This window comes from Heteronotia binoei, chromosome 8, assembly GCF_032191835.1.
Source record: "Heteronotia binoei isolate CCM8104 ecotype False Entrance Well chromosome 8, APGP_CSIRO_Hbin_v1, whole genome shotgun sequence".
Lineage (NCBI taxonomy): Eukaryota > Metazoa > Chordata > Lepidosauria > Squamata > Gekkonidae > Heteronotia > Heteronotia binoei.
Genome location: NC_083230.1, coordinates 10,996,842 through 11,020,304, shown reverse-complemented (window position 1 = coordinate 11,020,304; position 23,463 = coordinate 10,996,842). Strand labels below are relative to the sequence as shown.

General features: G+C 49.8%; 1 protein-coding gene across 1 annotated transcript; it reads right to left on the bottom strand.

Annotated features, from left to right (window-relative positions):
• Positions 1-15,569: 15,569 nt before the first annotated feature.
• LOC132576705 (uncharacterized protein K02A2.6-like) lies at positions 15,570-18,037 on the bottom strand (the record flags this gene model as incomplete). The annotated part of the gene is given in 5 exon segments (XM_060246079.1): positions 15,570-15,721; positions 15,815-16,345; positions 16,348-16,787; positions 17,376-17,539; positions 17,612-18,037. Coding segments are annotated over 5 exon segments (1,713 nt in total), but the record flags the coding sequence as incomplete, so codon positions are not given.
• Positions 18,038-23,463: the final 5,426 nt, after the last annotated feature.

Below are 23,463 nucleotides of genomic sequence, written 5' to 3'. Positions count from 1 at the left end.
ACACTCTCTGTAGAAGCATGCAAAGAGCTGAGGAATGTGGCCAAAATACAGGGAGATCTTTCTCCTCTCCATAAATGAAGCTACCTTACAATCAGGGCCAACTCGCCCACTAGGCAAATTAGGCATTTGCCTAGGCCGGGGCACCAGCAGAGTAGGGGGCACCAAATTCACCCCTCCCCCCTCCCCATGCCCGAGACAAATGGCTAGTTTGCCTCTTCCTCCACCCACCCCTTCCCTTTCTCTGTAGCTTGCCCATTCTGCCTCCTCCCCGTCGCTTCTCTTCCCCGGCCTGCCTCCTCCTCGTCACTTCTCTTTGTCCGCCTGCCTGTCCCACCTCCTCCCCATTGCTTCTCTTCCCCCCGCCCATGCCATCTCCTCCTCGTCACTTCTCTTTCCCTGCGTGCCTCCTCCTCGTCACTTCTCTTCCCCTGCGTGCCCGTCCTGCCTCCTCCCTGTCGCTTCTCTTCCCCTGCCTGCCTCCTCCTCGTCACTTCTCTTTGTCTGCCTGCCTGTCCCACCTCCTCCCCATTGCTTCTCTTCCCCCGCCCGCCCATGCCACCTCCTCCTCATCACTTCTCTGCCCCTGCGTGCCTCCTCCTCATCACTTCTCTTTGTCTGCCTGCCTGTCCCACCTCCTCCCCATTGCTTCTCTTCCCCCGCCCATGCCACCTCCTCGTCACTTCTCTTCCCCCGCGTGCCCGTCCTGCCTCCTCCCCGTCGCTTCTCTTCCTCCGCCTGGCCTCACCTCCTCCCCGGCGCTACTCTTCCCTCTTCTCTTCACCATGTGGGCGGTGGGGCAGCACCTTGGAAGGGGTTGGCGGGTGCTGAGCCTGCCTGGGGTGCCACACGCCCTATGGCCAGCCCTGCTTACAGTAAGTCAGGGCCACATCAGTATTGGCTACGCTGATTGGCAGCGGCTATCTGGGTCTCAGGTAGAGGTCTTCCACATCACCTACTAACAGACTCTTTTTGCTGGCAATGCCAGGTTTTGAACCTAAGACCTTTGGCATACAAAGTGGATGCTCTACCACTGTAAAGTACTGGGGTTGGCGCAGTAAGAGACCAGAGTCGGAAGTGATTTCAGCAAGCTTTACTTCAGGAACACACACTCTCTGCACACTGTTCAAACTTCCCGCTCTCTTTTTATACAGTTCTTGCCCCGTTCTGATTGGTCTTTAACTATTTACACGGATTGGCTATTTACAGGGCCCTAAGGGCCTATCAGGGAACAGTATGAGCCTGGATGTTGATAGGCTGCGTATGTTTCAATCCTTCCCCTGATTGGGCACGCTTAGGACTTCTGTGAAACCCTGGTGCGGTGCTCAAGCTCTGGCTAGTTCGGCTTCCCTCCAAAAGTAACAGTTCTCCCATTTGAGCCCAGGACACAACCACCACCATCTCACAGTTCCAGCAATTCCACCTTTTGGAGGGCCGGGAAAATCCAATCACAGACGTTGCAGGGGCTGATTTGGCCTTTAGTTACTCAGAAAGGAGGAGGAGGGGCTTTGCGGTCTAGACACTTTATCATAGGAAATCTTCCCAAGACCTTTCTCATCCCCCTCCTGTCTGCATTTTACTTTGCTCTGTATTCAGCATTAGCTTTCATTAAGTGTGATGGACAGGGTTGTTTTTGCCTCTCAGTCATGCCTAAGAAAAATGAGCCAGACGACAGTCCAAGGAGAATAGCACAGGATGAGAACTGTTCCAATTTATGCTTGAGAACATAAAAACTGTGACGTCATTTCTAATCAATAATTATACATTTTAGAGATTAAAAAAATGGAAAATATGCAAATTTCCTACACATATATACATCATAGATTCATATATATATTCATAAAACAAATCCTGGGATCAAAGAGTTAAATGTATAAGGATCTGGGCATGCCCATGGGATCAGCAGGATTCCACCTTTCACAATTTGCTTTCAATCCATTCTGTTTCTTAAGCAGATATTTATGAGGTATGCAGGGGGCGGAGGAAGGCTTCTGTTTAGAGCAATAATTCTGCAAGTCATTTAACCCCTTGCTTTCTGTTCCTTGTGAAAAGCAGTGGGGAGAAGAAAGCAGGGGTTTAAACTTTATATGGCTCATGAACCTATACAAACCAGGTCAGTTCATGAACAAACCCCACCCCGCTCATATGGATATTTGGTTCAGTTTGTGGTTCACTCATGAACCACAAATTGAACCACGAAAATGCAGCTTGTACCTATCCCTAAGGACGATGGAAACTGGAAGAAAGTGAGGTAGGAATGAAGTAAATAAATGAGCAAATAGAGTCTTAAAGGAGGACAGTGTGTTTATACCCTCACACAGAGAAAGGGAAGACACCTGTTCCCATTTGTCTGAACCTGAAAGACATATATATGTCACTGTTGTCTTTTTTTAGGTGGTTTCCAAAGGAATGCAACACAGACTTCTCAACCTGTCAGTTCTCTTCTGATACAAATTTAATTTTCAGTGCAGGGATGTCAGGCCCTAATATTTCTCAGCTAAGTCATATTGACCCAATGCATCCCTTTAGTTATTGGGGAAAGTGAGATGATGGTGGAGAGACACAATCTGTAGAATATGAGACAACACAGTATTATTCATAGAACAAAATGTCAACAGAGCATCTTGCATGGAAGGAGAAATGAAAACAACACAGGCTGCAGGTGGATTGCTACCGCTAGACGCAGAACTGCAATTCCCTCTGCAGGTGTTAGAACAATCACAGTAGTCATTCCGAAGGCATCCTCTGATCTTCCTGGAATAACTACTCATTGCAAACACAATACATTTGCATAACACTGTAGATCATCTTGTCCCATTCCTTTGCCCTGCAGTTGTTCCACCAAACCCCAATGAGTAGGTGTCCTCGGTAGTCAAACTATGATAGAGAGAATATCAAACCTAAACTAAACTGGGATGTACTCTGAGCATGTTTGACTGTTGGTTAAGCAAATCCTTGCAAGAGATAACAAAGAGGAAGGAGCAGTTTCAGGAAGAAGAGAAAGCTAATTACTCCTCTTTCAGTTCATGTTGTCACCAAATAACCCCATGCAGACTAAGAGAAGATATGCACAGGGCCACAATATGGGGGCACTAGAAGTCCTTTCAAAGATACCAGATATCTAGAAACAACCAGGCATGCCCAAATTTCACTGCAATTAATGATATGGAGGCAGCACAGTCTAAGATTTTGTGTACATGAAAGTTTCAACTACAAATTGCTCTTCAGTATACTGCAGCTGCTACATCCAGCATCACTTTTCAGCAGCTTTTCACAGACTTCTCCTCTGCCTGTCAAAAGATGACAGGAATCATTGAATAATTTTACCGCTGTCCTTGACCACTCAAAATGCCGTCATAAGCAGGTCCATTTAAGTCAATCGATTTCGACAGATGTCACTCTGTTTAGGATGACATTTTCAGGGCTACGGATTGTGTGTGGATCAGAGCTCATTCCCATACCTCTCCTATTTTCAACTCTTTCTCCCCTACTGTGCTGAGCAGAACTCTGGGCATGAGGGAAAGGCCGGGGCTGGAAAAAGTGAGAGGAGCCACATAAGAACATAAGAGAAGCCATGTTGGATCAGGCCAATGGCCCATCCAGTCCAACACTCTGTGTCACACAGTGACAAAATTTTTTATACATACACACACACTGTGGCTAATAGCCACTGATGGACCTCTGCTCCATATTTTTATCTAAACCCCACACACCTGCCCTGTGCCCTGTGGGTTTAAAAGTATGTTGGTTCAGTCTGTAAGTTGTAATAATAATAATAATAATAATAAGTTTTTATTTATACCCCGCCCTCCCCGCCAAGGCACGCTCAGGGCGGCTAACAGAGCATGTGCCATTATTTTAAAATGTTTACAGCAGAACATTTTCTGGTTTCAGCAAATAGCAAAACGGAGTGGCTGCAGAGCACCAAGACAAATTGAAGCTGCACAAGCCAGAAGTTCATTTTATGGATGAACCAAGATGTGTGATCTTAGGCCTCTTTGAATCCTCAAGAATCTTCATATGCAGGAGCTAATGGGCCACAGAGCTCTCTTGCCATCTATTTCATCCTACTTCTATAAAGCATGCATGTATTATTTTCCTCCTGCGGTTCTATTTTTTTCTGTGAAGCTGGCTTGCTCTCTGCACAAGGCCTTTAGAAAGATGAGCATTTAATCATTGACTTTGTTTTATTTACAAAGCTTGCCATTTAATTTTGACTGAATTTTGTTCCTGCCTTTTGAAGTCCATGAGCGATATTGCACCAAGGCATTTCCTAACGTTCTTAATAGAAAGGCAATCGAGTGTGAAATATTAATTCTAGGGGTGTGTGCCAAACTGAAAAAAAGATTCCTAAATGTCATTGCACATGACAGTGCCATTTTATCCAAACACAAACTCTGTTTGTTTTTGCCTTTGGGAGAAGAAAAACTGACCTGGTCGAACGAAAACCCCCTCAAACATTCAAAGAAACAGAGAAATAGTGGTGTGGAGTTTGTTCAGCACTAGAACTTGCTACAATTTGCACAGATTTGAGATTGCAAGAATAAAATGTATATACAGTAGCACAAACACTGACTGCACAGCCTCCATTCTGCTCTTTTCATCCTTCCTATTAGTGGGGACTGGACCAGTGTTACATCACTGCCCCTTCCTGTCTTTGTGCAGTTTTCAGCGGCAATGTCATTTCTGCAGGGAATTGCAGTTGTATTAGATTTCCTTCCTAGTCAGTTGGAAGCTATTGACTCTTCATATTACCTTCATAGTCTCATTTACCTGCAAAGTTGCTTGGCGCTTCCCGTTTTATTCTCAGGTATGAATGGCAGTCCTGAAGTTGAAACTCTGCTTGTAAGATCCCATCAAACCATACGTTCGGAAGCAAAGAAGCACCCCTTTGAAAGCCAGTGTTATACCATTTGAATTGGAAAGAAAACCCTTGCACCTGCTTTTTTCGATAGCGGTATGTGGACTAGGAGCAATGCTTGGAGCCTTCAAGGTAACAGTAGGCTGGAAGAGGACGCATGTTGCCTCTTACCATGCTGCTAGAGAATAGCAGAATACAACCTCCAAGAAATAAAACCTGGGCCATGCTTGTAACCAGTCCATAGCTGGGAGATCTGATCAGAGGCATAGATGTAACCTCAACAGTACATTCATTCATTCATTCATTCATTCATTCATTCATTCATTCATTCATTCATTCATTGATTCATTAATTGATTCATTCATTCATTCATTCATTCATTCATTCATTTATTTAATTCTTTCTATTTGTAGTCCATCCTTCTCTGCATTCAGGGTTCAGGGCAGCTTACTTCAGGATAAAACAACCTAAATCAATTATACAACATTTAAATACAGTCAAAATATAATTAATACTAACTCCATTTTAAAACAATGCCGGTAAGGGGAATGCTGCCACTCTGCAACTTCGGAAGGTAGGGAAGGGGTAGGAGAGCCTAGGAGCACCAAACTATGTATCATCCCGTTGCTGTTCTCAACCAAAAGCCTGGCGGAACATCTCTGCTTTGCAGGCCCTGTGGAAAGGTTAATAAATCCTGCAGGGCACAGATGTTCTCTGGCAGAGAGTTTCACCAGGCGGGGGCCAGGGCCAAGAAGGCCTTGGACCTGATCGAGGACAGCTGGATCTCTCTCAGGCTGGGGACTACCAAGAGATTTTTTTTTTTGGGGGGGGGGGGTACTTTATTGTAATGTTTTATTGGGAATGTATTGAGAGGCAGTCCCAGAGGTGTGTGAGTCCCTGACTGTGAGCTGCCTTAAAGGTTAATATCAGCACCTTGAATTTGATCTGGTGCTCCACCAGTAACCAGCGCAGTTTGCATAGCACCAGTTGTATATGTGCCATCCCAGGGGTCCCTGTCAAGAACATGAACCCTGGACCACCATGTTTACAGTCTGCATTACCAGTCATAGACAGTGCTACCCAGCGTATCTTGCTGCTTGGAGCAGGGCCAACTCTGTCCACCAGGCAAAGATCAGTGGATTTTTCTAATCAAATGGGAAACCTAAGAACATAAGTGGCCAGCTGGATCAGACCAGTTATCCATTCAGTCCATTATCCTGTCTCATACAGTGGCTAACCAGTTATTATGGAAGATCAACAACTGGGCATAGAGGCCAAGGTTTTCCCCGATGTTGCCTCCTAGCATTGGTATTCGGAAGTTTTCTGTCTGTGAATGGGGAGCTAATGTGTGTAATTAGTTGTCAGTAGAGGTGTGCAAACAGAACAATGGTATTTTCCCAGCTCCGTTATACCCTTGGGGGCCATTATATTCAATGGTCCCCATAGGTTATAATGGGGAATCAATCTAGGGTGGCTGGGGTTTTTTTTGTTTTGTTTTGTTTTAGGAAGAAGCACTAAAGTTGCAGCATAGCTGCTGGTTCCTCTCCTCAAAAAACCCCCCAAGTTTAAAAAAAGATTGAACCAGGAGGCCCTGTTCTATGGGCCCCAGAAGAAGGTGCCCCCTCCTCCTTTGTTTACAACGGAGGGGCAAACAGGTCCCTTCTGAATCCAGAGCAGGGAACCTTAATTTGTATACGGTGATGAACCAGTCAGCTGCAGCTCCCTCCAGCCATCCCCTGATGTGAATGACTTTTGCCTTTTCAGTGGGGAAGTTAGTCGCCCACACCATCAGGTGGCCGCATATAAGTACCATGAAGTACCACAATTTCACAGGGTCTCCATCGAATTGGGCTTCACGCACCTTGGGGCCTCCTGGCAGAGCCAGCTCAGGTGACTCCCCTGGGGCTCCCAGTGGCTGTATCAGTACTCGGGGTTGGCCCGGAACAATTCCAGCCAGGGGCCTTCTGGTGGTCCCCCTCCCCCAGCTTTGTTGTTTAGTCTTGAGGGAGGGGTACTGGTTGTGCAGGAGGGGTCCCAGTGACCTGAACAGCTAGATCCTGTAGCTGTCAGGCGAGATTTCTCACCTCCCGCATAAAGAAATCATTCGTGGTTAGCATCTCTTCATGCATTTGCTGTCCTTGGGCCATCATAGCATCATGGAACCACCCCGGTGGCTCCTTGGGCCACCAATCATGCTGAGTTAGGGTGGCCTCCTCCTCATCTGATCCCCAGGCTTGGTACGTACCATGCAGGGCCGATGAGCAGGGTCGATAAGCTGGGTCTCCAGGCTCTCTGACATCTCATCCAGATAAGCTCCCCGCCAATCTTTCCCTCCGCCATACTGTTATGGAAGGAGGCACTCGAATTGGGCCCATTGGGAGTTGAGGTTCCAGTTCCTCCAGGTCCATCTGTACATCTTCAGTTTTGACTTTCTCATTGTCCGACATTGTGGAGGTGGGTAGTCCACTAAGTATAATTAGGAGTTTCTGCAATATGTCAAGATCCCCTCGAGTTCAATGAGTCACACAGTTCATTTCAATGGCAGAGTTTATTCATCAATACTAGTGGAGGCAAAACATGGTTTTGCAGAAACTGAATCGCCCTTCAGAGCCCCCTTATATATGTTATCATAGCTGTTACAATAGTCAAGCAAAAGCGGGAATTAAAGGCGGGAGATTTTGGTGGGCAATGGACACCTTAACTCCTCTTCCCCCCTTCCTGGGAGTGCAGGTGTCCTTATCTACTTTACTAATTCTGCAACTGGCCTTGACTGTCTTGGCTGGCCTGACTTCAGTAACAAATAATACCGATAGCAATATAACAAGGCGGGAAGGGGAATAGCAAGCAATTTCTACACAGTGTAATTTTCAGAATATAAAACAAGGACTTGACAACTTGGATCAACAGGAGAAACATCTACAGAAATCTGTGGACAAACCAATTGTTCTACTTGACCATCTTCCCTCCTTTGTACCCATTCACAAGGAGGTGGAGGCAACTGCTCAAACTCTCTCTTGCCTGAGCAAACTCTATCCTGTAGCAAATTTTCCTGCTCTTGATCTCCATACTCTGACTGCTGCAAATCTCCCTGTCTCTTTAGACAACCCATTTTAGATAAAACCTTCTTTCCAGATCTCTTGAATTTATTTACAGGCGTTTCAGATTTTGCACGCAGTTTTCTTTTCTGTTTTAGGTTTCGCTACCATCACCCCTTCAGTGGGGTAAAGTCCACCCTGTGGCTAATTTTGGTTATTACCTTCCCTCAAGGGAGGAGGCGGAGTCTGTGAATGCACTCCTTTAAGATCTATGCTTGAAGGAGAAGCTGGCTTCATTAATTTGCAGTTTACCAAATGCGGTGTGGTTTGTTCTTAGCCTTAGAAAAGTTATACCCAGGGCTTTTTTTGTAGAAAGAGCCAACAGGAACTCAATTGCATATTTATTTATTTTATTTTATTTAATAGGCTTATATTCCGCCTTTTCCCATAAATGGGCTCAAGGCAGATCATAACATATAAAAATAACAATAAAAACCTACATATCAAAGTTAAAACATTAATTTAAAATTAACAGTAAAAGCAATAAATAAAACGTACCACTGGCGGACAGGGCACAGCATATCAATAGCCAGTTGTAGGCCCACCTTAAACGATGGTAATAACAATAGGATAGCACTGCAATAAAGCACGATGTCACCGCAAGGGAGGCCAAATGATGGAATAATAGGACGCCCGCTGCCTCAACCATAGGCCCGGTGGAACAGCTCCATCTTGCAGGCCGCATGAAATGGTAGTAATTCAGGTAGAACCCGGATCTCCACAGGGAGCTGATTCCATCAGGCAGGGGCCAGAGCTGAAACCCTGGTTGAGGCAAGTTGGACGTCCTTAGGGCCAGGGGTGGTCAGGAGGTGTCGCTTAGCCGATCGCAACGACCTCTGGGGCATATATGGGGAAAGGCGGTCCCTCAGGTATGTTGGTCCCAGACCGCATAAGGCTTTAAATGTCAGTACCAAAACCCTGAAGCGGATCCGGTACTCAATAGGCAGTGCAGCGCAGACCTTTATTAGGTCATACCCCCTGATGTCACTATTGTTTAACACAGAGCTTTTTTGTAGAAAAGGCCCAAAGCTATCTCATTTGCATATTAGGCCACACCCCCTGACACCTAGCCAGTCGGAACTGCGTTCCTGTATGTTCCTGCTAACCCCCCCCCCCCCCCGGTTGTACACCAGTGTAAAATAGCGGGGGGGGGGAGGAGGAAACTACAGCCTAGTTTCACAGCTGGTTTTTTATGGCTGGGTAAAGGCTTACCACCACTCTTCCTGCAAGCAAAGGGACTGCTATCTTCTGATCAGCTCACACCCTTTCCTGGAAAAGAATGCTGATTCATGCCTTTGTAGCCTCTGGGAATGACTATGGTACTTTGCATAAAGTTATCCCTAAACATTTTTCAAAAGGCTCAGTGGGTATAGAATGTCACTCTACCTGCTTGATATGGAGAAGTGGATATACAGTCAACTTGTTTTCGGAGCACTGAATTTTCCACTGCATACCTCTGGGCTGGTTCTGTTCCCCACGGACTGAAGCCCTTTACATTCAAAGACTATTTCCCTTCATACAAGCCCAGCTGCTACTTTATTTCCAGCAAGGCTGAACCTACTCCATGACTTTTTTACTATGGTGGCAAGAAATAAGCCCTTTACCATGATTACTCAAAAGTTACTGGCTAGTCTTTCCACTGTGGTTCTAAGCTGTAGCATCATGGTGTTCTTCAGAGAGGATGCACTTCTTCCATAAGGCCTACAGCTTTTGAATGGATATTTTGAGCCTGTGTTCTGTTCTGTGTGCCTAAGGGTGTTGTCCTTTAGTAAAGGTTGTTCAGACTTCTTCAGCTTCTGTAATTGGGAAGTGGCTGAACAGCCAGAGTTCAATGCTGTGTTGGCTAGGTTCTAAGGCAATAAATTTTGTTATTAATTAAAACCTGGAAGGCCCTCTTCTCTTATTGCTGCTAGATCCAGCACTTCATGTTTCTTTGGCCGTTTTCCCACTGACCTTACTCCGGAGCGACGTCCCTCTTCACCGCGCAGCATCTGCACGGATTTCCCACCAACTGCTGCGCACAACCTGGATAGGCTTCCCAACCCTCCCGCTCTGGCGGGGGACGCCAGGATTTCCACCCTCTTCCCCCGCTCCCCCAAAAAACGGAAGCGGGGGGAGGGGGGAAATGGTGCCACGAACATGGTGAGCCGCCCCATCCCGGAGCGGGCATGCCGCCCCCTCCCCCTGCAGCTGCTCCTCCGTGGCGCTGTTGGGCCAAAGGTTGCTGAGGGCGGGCAAGCCGGGAAAGGGGGCTCTGCTCTCAGCCAGCAGGGTGTAGCCGGAGACCAGCACGTTCTTCTTGCCCTGAGCGCACATCCGCCCCACCACCCTCCCGACCACCTCGCGGGGGCTGGAAACCTGCAAGGGACGGAAGCGGGACACGCGCTCAGTGGCCGACGGCGGGGCGGGCAGCCCCACGAGGCACTGGGCCAGCAGGCCGAGGTAGGTCAGCGCGTCTCCCTCCTGCAGCAGCCCCCGATTCCAACCCAGAGGCGATGCGGAGTGCGCGATGCCGCTGCGCCGCTGCCCCCCCCCCCGCAGCTGCTCCTCCGAGATGGGCCCAACTTGAGCCCATCTCGGAGGAGCAGCCATGCTCCCCGGCACCGTTTCCCCCCTCCCCCTAGCTCCACCCCAGTGTCTCCTGGCTCCACTCCCAAAGTCTCCTGGCTCCACCCCCAAAGTCCCCAGATATTTTTAAAATGGGACTTGGCAACCCTAAACCAGGAAGTGCCGTGGCTTTTGCATCGCAGATGTAAACCACTAAAAACCAGTTTACATCTGCGACGCAAAAGCCGCGGCTCTTCCTGGTTGTGCGCAGCTGTTGGTGGGAAATCCACACAGACGCTGTGCGGTGAAGAGGGACGTCGCTCCGGAGTAAGGTCAGTGGGAAAATGGCCTTTGTCTTTTGCTCCAGGAGACAAGGCTAGATCTATAACAGGCTTAAAAAAATGGTACTCAGTTCACAGTTTGTGAAGAGTCCCAGTTGCAATTATCATTGACAAAAAGAGCCACATGACCCACCAAACACGCCCATACAATAGTTTAAGATATAAATATTAATATTAAATATTCGCCTCTAACCTTTTAAATGACCAAAGTCCCTCTGCACACATTGAGTTGTCTCTACACCAGAGCTGCCACCTTAGCCAGCCCTCGTCCATCTGGAATAGAGAGTAAGAAGGCCTTTCTTTTTGCATTCTTCTCAGCACAAGGCATGGCAAGTCCGATGAGTATGCTGAATTGCAAGGGTGCCCAGAGGAGAGCAAGCTGACTATAGAAAAAGGGAAGTAAATCCACTCCACTGTGGCCAGATTATTCATTTTCCTGGGCAATTACCATGGTGGTAGTTTTACTCTCTCTTCTCTGCAGCCAGCAGAGGTTGTGAAGAAGGGGAGGAGTGTTGGAGAGAATGCTCTAGCATTCTTGTGTTGGGCAGGAGAGCGGTCCGGGTGCCCTGAATATAGAGGGCACTTCCGGCCTGGGACACCATCCCTCCCACCATCTCCCTCCCACTACTTGACAGAGTGGGTAGTTGGAAAGTGCCATCAAGTCACAGTTGACTTATGGTGACCCTGCAGCATTTTCAAGGCAAGAGACATTCAGAGGTGGTTTACTCTTGCCTGCCTTTGAGCAGCAAACAGATTCTGCAGAGCAGGCAAGTCCTTTGCAGCAGGTCTCCCATCCAAGTACGAACCAAGTTTCCCACATTCGATGAGACGAGGCCATCCATGTCATTCAACAGAGTGGTGGTGATGAGAAAATGTGGAGCAATTTAGTGTTGTCCCCATGCATGATGTCACTTCTGATGTGACACCAGAAATGACATCCTTGTGTCAGAGCAGCAATCTAGAATTCACCCATAGAGTTTTGGGTGAATCCTGGAGCATCTCCCTGACACTATGACATCACGTCTAGTTTTGCATCAGAAGTGATGTCACGCATTGGCGCATTGCCAAATAGCTTTTTCCTGTCACCCCAATTCTCCCACCAAAACAGCAGCTAGATTTGGCAACCTGACCTGGGCAACTCTACAACTATGCCGTTGAATGCATACTTTAAAATAATTACTGTTTATGAGATTAATATTTTAAATTGTGTTTGTTTTATTTATTTATTCTTGCTAGAAGCTGTCTAACGTCTTGGAGATCCATGACACAGGCGATTATGATAAATAAGACATTGAATAGATGTGTTTAGGAGCATCTGTAGAGTATGAGTTAAAATATGTTCTCCGCCCAACATGGTATAGTGGTTAGCATGTTGGGCTAGGATTTGGATTTGAATCCGCACTCTGCCCCAGACACTCACTGGGTGGCCGTTGGCCAGTCATATATTCTCAGCCTACTTCACACAGTTGTTGAGAGGGCAGAATGGAGGAGGTGTGAGGAAATGACCCCTCTTTCCCAAATATTATAGTCATAATCACGGTTGCCAGGGCGCCTGGAGAAGCGAGCTTGCACCCGTCTGGCCAGAGAGTGCGAGTAAAGCCATCCAGGAACCAAATAAGACTCATGTGTACAAGCAGCATAAGTGTGCAGGCATTCTAAACAGGCTCGGAGTGTTTGCTAACATGCACGAACGTTTCCCCTGTCACTGAGCGGGCCCGCCATGGTGAGGAAGAAGCTGCGCCGCCACGGAACTGTCCAGGCGACCGGTGTTGAAGCGCTAAGCATGGAAACCACTGTGTTTCGCTAACACCACTTGTAGCCATCTTCCTGCCAGGCTGGACTTCATTCCTTCTTAGTGGGAATCTCACGTACGCACCCTGAGTCATTCCTAGCCCGCAAGCAACCCATCCGTTTTTATGAATGGATTAATAGCTCGACTGTTGATCCTAATTGCTCAGTAATATCCTGAACAGTAGCTCTAGTCTAGGAGATGATGAGAAAAGAGGAAGGATCTCTCCTGTCACATCCAAGCCTTTTGTCTACACCGGGGATACCTAGGTCGATATCTGATTCCCTATTGTCACCTTCCCAGATAATCCCATCTCATCCCAAGCACACAGCCATTTCCATACTGATATCACTGGAGCCGCCCCAAGCCCTGTCGCAACCTGGAAGTTTCCAGGGTGCCCAGGACAAAGGTGAAGTTCATTGGTCAAAGCATGCACCCAATCAGGTGTCACCAAAGACTCACCATTGGTTCAGCTGATGTCCAGCCTTCGTGGTCATCAGCAGAACCTCCCATCTCTCCTCCCAGTCACCTCCCATCCCCTCGGGACTTAGGTGACTCTTTATAACCTGTGGACTAGCTACCCACAGGTGTGCTTCTATTCAGCAACCCATTTCCCGCTGTGTAGATCCATCCCCGATTCCTGATCAGTTTCGGGTCCTCCCCCATTCCCTCACTTGTCGCCATCGGAGTCTTCCCTGGAGTCTGCGAGAGGTAATTATTGCCCTATCTGTTTATCCATATATGTTCCCCTATCGATCTATCTATATTTCTTAGACCTGTGTGAATGTGTGATTGTTTTGTATTTTTATCCTTGTGTGAAAGAACTATTATTCTAAATAAATTACAATTGGTTTTTATTAAATTAGAGTCCTTTTATTGAGCATTTACTATCTGGATGGTTGAGCCTGGTATACATTTGGTAAAAAGATTCCTATTAAGCCGGGTGTCCACCTAACTAATTCCCCAACCTCGTTTTGAGGGCATTTCGGCTTACAGAGGAGAGAATGTTATCAAAGATTTCAGGTTTTCACAGCTGGTAACATCATTAGGGTTTGTAGAATCTTTCGGGCTCAAGTGCCGTGTTCTACTGGAGAAAGTTTTTCTTCCAGACGTTTCGTTCTTGGCTACGGAGAACATCCTCAGTGGCGTTGCAGTCGGAGCAGGCACTCTGACCTTCTTGGCTGCTGTGCATTGAGTGAGGCCAGGGCTGCTGGAGAGCTGCTATTTCTAGGCTGGAGGGGGTGTGGTGAAAGGGCAATAGGTTTGTGGATGTGCCCATTGGGGCTTCCTGGAAGGGTAGTGGTAAGGAGAGAATGATTTGGTAAGCCACTTGGGGTCTCCAGTGAGGGGGGGGAGTGGGTATAAATAACTAAAATAAATGCATAAGTATTGGTGATCCCAAACACTGGGAATCAAGCCTGTGCATAGCTGCAGTGAAGATTCTGTTTCTTGATCACATTGGGCATGAGAAAATATTGGGGGCAAGCAGCACAAGTTCTCGTTGCAAACACGAATTTTTTTAAAAAATGTTGCTTGCTACATTTTTAATATTAATATTCATATTATGTGCTAGACATATTCTATTTTGGAACACTAGTTTATATATAATTCAATGACTGAAGTCCATTGCACCGAGCCATCTATGTAATAATACAGTCCCTGCTTAAATGAAAATCTGCAATCTAATAATGCTGCTTCCATTAACTTAAATCTGCTTTGAGAATGTCACAGGGAAGTAATGATAATAATTGCTGTGTCTTTCTGGTTGTCATAGCTTTCTAGACGTCACGGAAACCAACAAGCAAAGAAGCAAAAGGGCTAGAGCTGATGTGGATGTTGCTATTACAGAAATACTTAACTGCCAGCGTTCCACTCAGTTGGCAAACAAAGATACCATCTGCTCAGAGGATATTTCACTATCTACAGAAGGAAGTGAATTGGTGGCTTTTAATGTTTGCTGTGCTTCAGTGGCAATCTTGGCATACTTTCAATCCAGACTATTACATATTGCAGAAAGAAAAAGTCCTTATGCTGTTAAACCAACATTTCGCATTCTGTTTGTAAACGGAAAGGTCTGTTATCTAGGGGAGGGAACCAGACTCTGGAGGCAGGTTTTTGAGATTGGCCGGGGGTGGGTGGGTGGGTGGGTGGTGCTCTGTCCTGCCACTTCCCAGATGCAGCTGGCTGGACAGCCTGGGACTTGTTACTTGGCCCTCCTCAGCAGTATCACCACAGTGAACACTGGCATCGCTACCAGCACAAAGGGAACGAGGGAAAGAATTCTTATAATGTAATGTACTGGGAGACGAGACGTGGTGAAGGCATAGGTCTTTATTGGCTGGTACATCACACGCAACAACTAACACGCGGCCGGGTCCGCTAATATATACATGCCTCCCGGAACATCCCCTTCGCTGGCCAGCCCAATCCTGGCCAGTTAAACTTCCCGCCCTTGGTCAGGATTGGCGGTGGCTTTTCCCGCGCTGCGCACGGCGACCCGAGGGTGGCTCGGGTCGCGCGCCGCTTGCGCTGAGTCCGATACACTACACTCCTCCCCTCCTAGTTTAAACTACATAGTCCTGTAGGTACGCTGGCGTCTTGCGTTCCCGTGTTGATCTCCTCGGGGTTGCCGTGGGTGCGGGGCCCGATCCCAACGTGGGTGGCGCCGTTTCTGGCTGTTGCCGGCCCGGGTCGGGTGCTGGCTCCGGTTCTGGGCCCGCGGCTGCGGGGGCCTCGTACGCGGGTAGCTCCTGTATTGGCGGGGCCCCTTCTGGCGGTTCCGTTGCTGGCGGTTCCCTACTCTCTGCCTCTTCTGCCTCCTCGGGTAGGGTGCGGCGGCGCAGCTGGTCGATGTGCCGTCTCAGCACCTGGCCTCCGGCGGTGGTTACCTCGTATGACCGGGAGCCTGTCACCCTCAGAACCCTCCCCGCCAACCACTCGGGGCCGCTTGCGAAGTTTTTCGCATACACGGGGTCGCCCGGAAAGAATCCTCTCACTGCTTCCCGGACCTCGGGGGACCCGCGGACATCCGGCGCCCGGTCCGGGTGTAACCTATCTAGACGAGTGGTCAGTTTCCTCCCCATGAGCAGTTCTGCGGGGCTGAAACCGGTTACAGGGTTTGGGGTGATCCTGTTGTGGAACAGGAATGCTGAGAGGCGGTGGTCCCAATCCCCCTGTACTATACGGCCGAGGGCCTCTTTGGTGGTCCGCACCATGCGCTCCGCCTGGCCGTTGGTGGCTGGGTGGAATGGGGCGGACCTTATGTGCCTTATGAGGTACCGGTCGGTGAACTCCCGGAATTCCCGGGAGGTGAATGCCGTGCCGTTGTCCGTCACCAGGGTGTCAGGGATCCCGTGTGTGCAGAGGACCCTTCTGAGCGCCCTGACTGCTGCTGCGGTGGAGGTCGAGGCCACCGGGATTACCTCTAGCCATTTTGTATATGCGTCCACAAGTATAAAGAAGATCTGGCCCTGATACGGCCCCGCGAAATCCACATGGAGGCGGGACCACGGCCGCCCGTTCGACTCCCACCTGTGGACCGGGGCGGACGGCGGATTGGGTCTGGACTCCTGGCATGGTTGGCACCTTCTTACCCACCCCTCTATTTCGTCATCCATGCCCGGCCACCACACGTAGCTCCGGGCCAGGGCTTTCATTCTCACGATGCCCGGGTGGGTCTCGTGGAGATCCTCCAATACCTGTCTGCGCAGGGGGGGGGGACCACCACCCGGCTCCCCCAGAGTATGCACCCCTTGTGTGTCGATAGCTCGTCCTTCCTGGACGCGAACGGCCGAAATGCTTCTTCCACCTTGCCCGAGGGCCACCCCCTTCCCACCCAGTCCCTGACCCGTGCGAGGATGCGGTCTCTCCCAGTCGCCCGAGCCACCTCATCCGCGTGCAGTGGGCGCTCGGGGAGCGACTCAATGAGCATCACCCCATGTGCCGGGGCGGGATCTGGGTCCGTTGTGGGTAGCGGCAGGCGGCTGAGGGCATCTGCGTGACCCATTGCTTTACCGGGGCGGTGTATCAGTGCGTAAGTGTATGAATTCAGGAACTGGTTCCACCTTAAAACCCTCTGCGACAGAATCTGGGGGGTCTGACGATCGGGGGCTAGGAGGCCGAGGAGCGGCTTGTGGTCAGTGGCGATGGTGAAACGCCTACCGTAGAGGTAGTCGTTGAACTTTTGCACCCCCGCCACGATCGCCAGGGCCTCCTTATCGATCTGGGCGTAGTTCCGCTCGGCAGGGGACAGAGTCCGGGAGTAGTAAGCGATCGGCGCCTCTCTCCCGTCCGGGAGTTGGTGCCCTAAGACCGCTCCTACTCCGTAGGGGGAGGCGTCGCAAGCCAGGATCAGGGGTAGGTTTTCATCGTAGTGATGCAGTACCGCGTTAGAGACCAAGAGGTCTTTCACTGCCTGGAACGCCGCGGCTTGGCGTTTACCCCAGACCCACGCGGCCTGTTTATCTAACAAGCGGTGCAAAGGTTCCGCCACGGCGGCTTTGTGTGGCAGGAATGCATGATAAAAGTTCAATAATCCTAAAAAACTCTGTAGTTCTGCCTTGCATTTGGGGGCAGGGGCCTGGACTATGGCCCTGGTCTTGTCCGCCGTCGGGTGAATTCCAGCCGCGTCCACGGCGAACCCCAGGAACTCCACTCGCGGAACACCCAACAAACATTTCTCCTTTTTGACTCTCAGCCCCGCCGCTTGGAACCGTCTGAGGACCTCTCGCAGGCGGCAGCTGAACTCTCCTTCGGTGGGGGCGGCGATTAAAACGTCGTCAAAGAAGGGTTGAACTCCGGGAATCCCTTTCAAGAGAGAGTCCATTATACTCTGGAATATTCCCGGAGCTACACTGACCCCGAACTGCAGCCGTTTAACCCTGAACGCGCCCCTGTGGGTCACGATCGTCTGCGCCTCCGCTGTCTTAGCGTCGACCGGCAGTTGCTGGTATGCTTGTGCTAAGTCCAGCTTTCCAAAAACCCTCGCCCCGGCTAGTGCTGCTAGGACGTGGCTAACCACCGGGACTGGGTAGGGGTTGTCTTGCAGCGCCTTATTGATCGTGCACTTGTAGTCAGCGCAGATCCTAACCTCCCCGTTGGGTTTGACTGGCGTTACTATGGGGGTCTCCCATTCCGCATATGTTACAGGTTCTAGGACGCCCTGGGCTGTTAGGCGGTCCAGTTCTGCCTCTATTTTAGGCTTAAGGGCGAACGGGACGCGCCTCGCTTTAAGCCTTATGGGCCTGACCGTTGGGTCTATCGGTAAAGTGATGGGCGGACCCTTGTAGCTCCCCAAGGACCCGTCGAAGACCTCGGGGAACTCGCGGCAGACCCCGTCGAAATTGCTGGCCTGCAAGTGGTCCACCCCCACCAGCTGGATCCCCAGTGGATTGAACCACGCCAACCCGAGAAGTGTGGTCAGTTGGCGCTTGACCACTAGGATGTCTAGGGGCCCCCTAAAACCCCCTCTTTCTACATGCACCCGGGCCCACCCCACGATGTGTACTGGGTTCTTCTGAAAGTCCCTCAGTACGAAGTCCGCTGGCCTCGTTTGGATGCGGCGGCGGGGACATAGTTTCTTGAGGGTTTCCTCCGAAATGATAGAGATGGAGGAACCCGAGTCTACTTCCATGATGCAGGGGGCGCCCTCGATTAGGACCGACATTTTGACCTTGTCTGGGGCCGAGAGGGGCAAGTTCAATACCTGCAGACTGGTGGATGCCGTCGTGTGTGTGTCCAGGGAGTCGTGATGCGCTGACGGTTGGCGGCGGCTGTTCTTGGCCCGGCAAGCCCGGGCGATGTGGCCTGTCTTTCCGCAGCTGCGGCAGTCCAGGTTGCGGTACGGGCAGTCCCGTCGCTCGTGGGGGTCGCCGCAGCTGGCGCACCTGGAACCGGTGGTGGCGGTGGCCCTCTCCGTCGCTCGTTGTCTCGCGGGGGCCCGTGTGTCCGTTCTCTGAGGCCTCCGGAGCTGAAACGCTTCTTCCTCTGCTCGGTCTTCCAGCTCTGTTTCTCCTTGGTGGACTGCTTCGCCGCGTGGCTGGCCGAACGCCTTGGTGGCCCTCTCGAACGCCGTCGCCTCGTTGAAGGCTTGTTGTAGCGTGAGCTCCTCCTTAGCGAAGAGCTTCTGCTGCAGTCGTTCGTCTCGGAGGCCCCAGACGAAACGGTCCCTCAGGGCTTCGTCCCTTTTGTCAAAATTGCAGTTCCCGGCGATCTGCCGAAGGGCCGCCAGGTAGACCGCCGCTGTCTCCCCCGACTTTTGGTCCCTCTTGTGGAAGAGGAATCGGCGGGCGACGATGGACGGTTGGGGCGAAAAGTGGCCCGTGAGGAGTCTCACGACTTCCCGGTAGGTCCTCTCGGTCAGCTTAGCTGGAGCGGAGAGGCCTCTTGCGATCTCGAAAGTTTCTTCTCCACAGACGCTCAGCAGGACGTCTCTCTTCCTGTCGTCATCTTCGATCAGGTTCGCCCGCAGGTAGCACTCGACCCTTTCTGTGTAGGTCTCCCATCTCTCGGGGTGCTCCGGGTTGAATTCCGCAAGATGGCCCGTCGTTGCCGTAGAGCTCGCCATGGTGGCGGCGGGCTGTGCGATCCTGCGGTCTCACGCCTTCCTCGTCTCCGGCCCGGTCAGGTTCCCCTCGGGGCGGCTGGACCTATCTAGATCCCACCTTCGTCGCCAGTGTAATGTACTGGGAGACGAGACGTGGTGAAGGCATAGGTCTTTATTGGCTGGTACATCACACGCAACAACTAACACGCGGCCGGGTCCGCTAATATATACATGCCTCCCGGAACATCCCCTTCGCTGGCCAGCCCAATCCTGGCCAGTTAAACTTCCCGCCCTTGGTCAGGATTGGCGGTGGCTTTTCCCGCGCTGCGCACGGCGACCCGAGGGTGGCTCGGGTCGCGCGCCGCTTGCGCTGAGTCCGATACACTACATATAAATACGCAAGAATCTCCCTCTGAATTCAGATTATTACTGGCCATTTTTTGCTCTCTTGTAAGTGGCGATGTGGATAAAGTGCTAGGAGTGCTGGCCCTCATAGAGGAAAATACAATAACTAACCAGCTAGTGATGGCATAGGTGCCCATAGAGAGTCGGAGTCGGAGGTGTATTGCCAGGAAAGACCCAGGACAACTACTGAGTGTTTCATACTTGCAGAATGGGTCAAAACGGAATGACAGCCACGGGTCAGTGGGCCATTCCGAAACACTCCCCCTATGTTTCAGACCATAAATGATTAAACCTAAACAGCCCATAGCCAGTTTGGAGAGCCAGTTTGGTGTAGTGGTTAAGTGTGCGGACTCATATCCGGGAGAACCGGGTTTGATTCCCCACTCCTCCACTTGCACCTGCTGGAATGGCCTTGGGTCAGCCAGAGCTCTTGTAGGAGTTGTCCTTGAAAGGGCAGCTGCTGTGAGAGCCCTCTCCAGCCCCACACAGCTCACAGGGTGTCTGTTGTGGGGGAGGAAGGTAAAGGAGATTGTGAGCCGCTCTGAGACTCTTTGGAGTGGAGGGTGGGATATAAATCCAATATCTTCATCTACCTCACAGGGTGTCTGCTGTGGGGGAGGAAGGGAAAGGAGATTGTGAGCCGCTCTGAGACTCTTTGGAGTGGAGGGCGGGATATAAATCCAATATCTTCATCTACCTCACAGGATGTCTGCTGTGGGGGAGGAAGGTAAAGGAGATTGTGAGCCGCTCTGAGACTCTTTGGAGTGGAGGGCAGGATATAAATCCAATATCTTCATCTCCCTCGCAGGGTGTCTGTTGTGGGGGAGGAAGGTAAAGGAGATTGTGAGCCGCTCTGAGACTCTTCGGAGCGGAGGGCGGGATATAAATCCAATATCTTCATCTACCTCACAGGGTGTCTGTTGTTGGGGGGGGAGGAAGGTAAAGGAGATTGTGAGCCAATCTGAGACTCTTCAGAGTGGAGGGCGGGATATAAATCCAATATCTTCATCTACCTCACAGGGTGTCTGTTGTTGGGGGGGAGGAAGGTAAAGGAGATTGTGAGCCGCTCTGAGACTCTTCGGAGCGGAGGGCGGGATATAAATCCAATATCTTCATCTACCTCACAGGGTGTCTGTTGTTGGGGGGGGAGGAAGGTAAAGGAGATTGTGAGCCAATCTGAGACTCTTCAGAGTGGAGGGCGGGATATAAATCCAATATCTTCATCTACCTCACAGGGTGTCTGTTGTTGGGGGGGAGGAAGGTAAAGGAGATTGTGAGCCAATCTGAGACTCTTCGGAGCAGAGGGCGGGATATAAATCCAATATCTTCATCTACTTCACAGGGTGTCTGTTGTTGGGGGGGAGGAAGGTAAAGGAGATTGTGAGCCAATCTGAGACTCTTCAGAGTGGAGGGCGGGATATAAATCCAATATCTTCATCTACCTCACAGGGTGCTGTTGTGGCAGGGGGGAAGGGAAAGGAGATTGTGAGCCGCTCTGAGACTCTTTGGAGTGGAGGGCGGGATATAAATCCAATGTCATCATCATCATATTAGTACTTATTATGAGTGATTTGAAGGCAAAATCACAATGAACATTTTCAAAAGGTTTTGGAACATATCTTAAATATATCATTGAATATATTTGAACCTTACCCTTGGCAAGATTTTTCTTATTTGTATTTTTGTAGCACAGTATTTATCCCATCCTTCATCTGATGAGCCCAGGACAGCGTACATCACTGTTCTTCTCTTCTATTTTTGTTCTCACAACAACCCTGTGAAGTACATTAGATTGAGATGGAGGTACTGGCCCAACGTCATCCCGTAAGCTTCCATTTCAGAGCTGGGATTTGAACCTGGTTCTCTCAGGCCCTAATATGGCAGGCTAACTGCTCTAAGCACTATACCACATTGGAGTTCTCTTTGTCACAGCAGCATTGTTTTCTTTGATTGATTGATTGATTGATTACAGTCAACTACCAACAGAAATAAACACAATGAACATTAGGATCAAAAATGCAATACTAGAAATCTAGACGACGAGGAGTGCAAATTTCTACCCCGCCCTTCTCTCTGAATCAGAGACTCAGAGCAGCTTACAATCTCCTATATCTTCTTCAGAGAGCACTGAGGTCAGTAGGAAAGAACAGACTGACTACCCCTGGGCCAAGACAAATTAAACTACAGAATACTCGCTCTCGGGCCTTTTCGGCCGCAGCCCCACATCTCTGGAACCAACTCCCAGAGGAGGTGCGGGCCCTGCGGAACCTTGATCAGTTCCGCAGGGCCTGCAAGACCACCCTTTTTAAATTAGCTTATGAATAACTGAAATCCGCCATCAACATCAACTAGAAGAGTGTCAAGGATAGCGTCAAAAATGTTTTAGTTAATTGTTTTAATTCTGGTTTTTAAGGTTAATTTAATGTTTAATTTAATGTTTTTAATGTAACTGTTTTATTGTTGGTGTACCATTGGTCACCGTATTGTTAGCCGCCCTGAGCCTGCTTCGGCAGGGGAGGGCGGGGTATAAATAAAATTTATTATTATTATTATTATTATTATTCTCCCCCCACAACAGACACCCTGTGAGGTAGGTGGGGCTGAGAGAGTTCTCACAGTAGCTGCCCTTTCAAGGACAAATCCCACGGGAGCTATGGCTAATCCAAGGCCATTCCAGCAGGTACAAGTGGAGGAGGGGGGAATCCAACCCAGTTCTCCCAGATAAGAGTCTGTACACTTAACCACTACACCAAACTGGCTCTCAGCTGTTTGTGTTTTTTTTTTGAGGTATTTTGCAATCCCTTTAAACTTTAAACTGTGAATGGAGCAGAAAGCAGGGGTTCTTTTCCCGCGAAAGCTACAAAAACAGCTGAGCAGTGGGAAGGTGCTTCCAGACACTCATCTGTTTCAGGCTGTCTTCTGCAGTCCTTTTAAACTTTAAAAGGACTGCAGAAGACAGCCCAAAAGGACTGCAGTGTGGAGAGTGCCTCTCCACTGCTCAGCTGTTTTTGTGCTTTTGCAGGATTATAAAGGGACTACAGAAGACAGCCCAAAAGAGCTGAAGTTCTTTAAACTTTAAAGCAAACTGCAGAAAACAGCCTGAAACAGCTGAGCAGTGGGGAGTGCCTCCCCACCACATAGCTGTTTTTGAAAAGATGTTTTGCAATCCCTTTAAACTGTAAAGGGACTGCAGAAGGTGCTCCCCACCACTCAGCTGTTTTGTTGCTGTTAATTTCTGAGTTTGCAGGGTCATGAACTGCACAAACCATCTTGGTTTGTGAATAGACCTTTCCGTTGGGTTCGTGGTTCAGTTTGTGGCTGAGTCAGGAACCATGAAGCGAACTTGATTTTTACAAAGCAGGAGTCAAGTGGCACCTTTAAGACCAACAAAGTTTTATTCAGAAGGTAAGTTTTTGTGTGCTAGAAGCACATTCACGCCCATCCCTAGATATGAGGTTTACTGGATAATTTTCTAGTTTGAATTGTTGTATTCTATATAGAAGCATTTCCTATCAGAATAAAAATGTAGCTCAGAGATGGACAAACTGCATCTCAGGAACCATATCAGGCTCTTTCACACATATTGGCTGATTACAGACCGGCACTCTGAGATCGACCCAAAAAATCTGTGCACATGGCAACATCTGCCGGCCGCCCCTGTCCTGAACTTACCCCGTCCTCAAAGACAATCCACCCGGCTCAAAAAGGGACCACTGCAAAAGTGGTCGCTTTTCGCTGGGGCGGCTCCGAGGCGGCTCCCGGCTGTCTGGAAGGCCGGAGAGCACCAGAAGAGTGCCTGGGGAGCCACGAGCGGGATGCGCGAGCATTCCAGATGCTCCCCGTCCATGGCCCGCCCCTTTCCTCGAGCGCCATCCGGAAGCTCT